The 2,736-nt window shown below is 59.6% G+C and overlaps 1 protein-coding gene across 1 annotated transcript in view; it reads right to left on the bottom strand.

Annotated features, from left to right (window-relative positions):
• ODF3L2 (outer dense fiber of sperm tails 3 like 2) overlaps positions 1 to 2,736 on the bottom strand; it is an 8,745-nt gene that overhangs the window by 4,425 nt on the left and 1,584 nt on the right. Inside the window, exon 2 of the mRNA XM_017520156.2 lies at positions 2,228 to 2,335. Coding sequence (XP_017375645.1) covers positions 2,228 to 2,335 — 108 coding nt within the window. The remainder of the gene's footprint in view (positions 1 to 2,227; positions 2,336 to 2,736) is intronic.

Below are 2,736 nucleotides of genomic sequence, written 5' to 3'. Positions count from 1 at the left end.
AAAAAAAAAAAAAAATGAATAAATAAATAAATAAAATAAAAACCCTTGATCATAACCGCACAGCCCCTCCTTGGATGCCTGGGCCTCACTCACGTGACCAACACTCGCTTCAAATGCTCCCTGTGTGGACACGGCCACCGGGACTCCGCGTGCTGAAGCTCTGATCTCAGCCTCTGCCCTGCACCTTGAACATTCCAGCCTTTTCTTCTGCCCTCCCCACCCCCTGGCTGCCCCGTGACAAATGAACACACCCTAGCTCATCATGACGTCGCTCACCTCAAGGCCTCAGCCTACACGGCAGGCTCTGCCTGGAGTTCCATTCTTCTGGAGCCTCCACCGAACTCCTACTCGTGCTACAAAACCCAGATCCCATGCTCCATTTTCAAGAAGGCTAGCCTGGGCGTTCAGCAAAGTCTGCAGGATTTCCCCCTGCACCAGACTCCCTGGGCTGTCTCTGCCCCTCTGTCCCAGGACGTGTCCTGAGACTGGGGTTTGAGCCTGGGAACTCAGGTCTGTGTGGGTCATAGGCTAAGTTCTTAACCCGGTCCTGGGGACGGGGGATGCTAACGCCTTCACTGGCCTTCTGGGACCCCTTGCAGCTCCCTGAGTCCCAGTGTGCTCTGGGAGTTTTGCCAATTCTGAAGGCTGAGAACAGGGTGCGGCCCCACCCCTCCCCCGGCCGCCCCTCCCCCGGCCGCCCCTCCCGGAGGCCTCCGTCCATATAAATCTAAATCCCCACCCAAGACCCTTCCAACCTTGCTCCCAGCCCAGCTGGGACCTTGGAGCTGCCGTATTGAATGGACTGATGGAATCTGGGAGAGTGAGACCCGCAGGCCCGTGGTAGGAGTGCCACCAATGACCACGGAGGGCTCCCTGTGCACCAGGCAGGCGGTTACCCCTGAGCTGCTTCACTCCGTCGGAGCCTGTCGCAGCCCCTGCGCCCGTTCTGGACAGGAGCAGGTGCCACGCGGGGAGAGGGGCCAGCAGCTCCTGGCACCGTGCACCGGCACGCCCCACACCTGCCTCCGCTCCCACTGCACCTGCCTGTGCCGTGGCCAGGAACGGCCACGCTGTGCTCAGGGCAGCCCAGTGAGATGGGCCGGGCCTGGGAGCCACAGTCTAGATGGCGGAGAGGCCGGGGCTCAGCCTCACATCCGACTGAGCACCTACCAAGTACTGCGCCTCGATGTGGCTGCGGTTTTTTTTTTCTAATTTTTTTTATTTTTCTGAGATGGAGTTTAACTCGTCGCTCAGGTTAGAGTGCGGTGGCGCGATCTCAACTCACCACAACCTCTGCTTCCCGGTTCAAGCGATTCTCCTGCCTCAGCCTCCCTAGTAGCCGGGACTGCAGGGGCGCACCACCACGCCGGCTAATTTTGTGCTTTTGGTAGAGACAGGGTTTCTCCATGTTGGCCAGGCTGGTCTGAAACTCCTGACCTCAAGGGATCCGCTTGCCTCAGCCTCCCAAAGAGCTGGGATCACAGGAGTGAGCCACCGTCCCCGGCCTTTTAACTTTTTTTTTTTTTTTGAGACATTGTCTCAGTCTGTCACCCAGGCTGGAGTGCAATGGCGCGACCTCAGCTACCGCAACCTCCGCCTCCCAGGTTCAAGCGATTCTCCGGCCTCAGCCTCCTGAGTTCTTAACCCAGTTCCCCCAGACATACATGGTCCGGCTGGGATCCCAGGCACGCACCACCACGCCTGGCTCGTTTTTGTATTTTTAGTAGAGACGGGATTTCGCCATGTTGGCCAGGCTGGTCTCGATCTCTTGGGCCTCAAGTGATCTGCCCGCCTCGCCCTCCCAAGTGCTGGGATCAGCAGCCTGAATCACCGCACCGGGCTGGGCCGATTGTTTTTAATATTATGAATGTTAACGTTTTTGTTACTGTTGTTAACGAAACTGAGTTGTGGAGCCCTTAAGCAATCTGCCTGAGTCCAAGCAGCAAGGAAGTGCAAACACAGGAAGGAAATACAGGTCTTCACCTCCCTGCAGCTCTTTCTCCTTCCATTCTCCTTATCAGTGAAAAAACAGAGAGGGACAGCAGCTTGCCTGAGGTCTCACAGCAACTAGGAGGTGGAGCAGGCTGGAGAGCCTGGCCCTGCCGCTTCCTGCCCCACTAATTGGAGGCCTGGATCTAAGGGGGAAGGAGACCTCTCGGTGCTTCTAGGGGGAGACCGGAGGAGCAGGGAAGCCTCCCGCCACCCGCCACCCGCCCGCCTGCCTTACCCTCACTGGGCCTCCGGACGAGCGAGTAGGCGGGGCCGGCCACCCTGGTGCAGTCGTGCTTGATGAAGCCCACCGTGGGCGGCAGGACGTACAAGCCTGGCCCCGAGCCTGCAGCCCAAAGCCCTCAGGTCACTGCCTGGGCCCAGATTCCCCGAGGAAGGAGCCCCAGACCCAGCTCCTGAGCCTCAGCCTGGGCTCCCCTCTCCCTCCATGGTGACGGCTGGGGTCTGGGGAGCCAGAGGCTGCCGCCCTCCGTGGACAAAGTGTGAGGCCGGCATTGTGAGTCAGACACGGATCACAGAGGGAAGGCTGGGGTAGCAGGCCTCACCCTGGGGCACAGGCGGGGAGACCGGGACCTCCCAGACATACACAGTGAAAGGCAGCGACACTGCGCCTCCCAGAGATACAGGGTCACAGGTGGGGACTCTGAGGCCTGGGCCTCCCAGAGGCACAGGGTCACAGGTGGGGAAACTGAGGCCCAGGCACAGAGATACAGTCACAGGTGGGGA

The sequence above is a fragment of the Cebus imitator genome, unplaced genomic scaffold (assembly GCF_001604975.1).
Source record: "Cebus imitator isolate Cc_AM_T3 unplaced genomic scaffold, Cebus_imitator-1.0 Scaffold805, whole genome shotgun sequence".
In the NCBI taxonomy this organism is placed as follows: Eukaryota; Metazoa; Chordata; class Mammalia; order Primates; family Cebidae; genus Cebus; species Cebus imitator.
The sequence above is the reverse complement of the archived record's forward strand: the minus strand, read 5'-3'. Positions and strand labels throughout refer to the sequence as shown.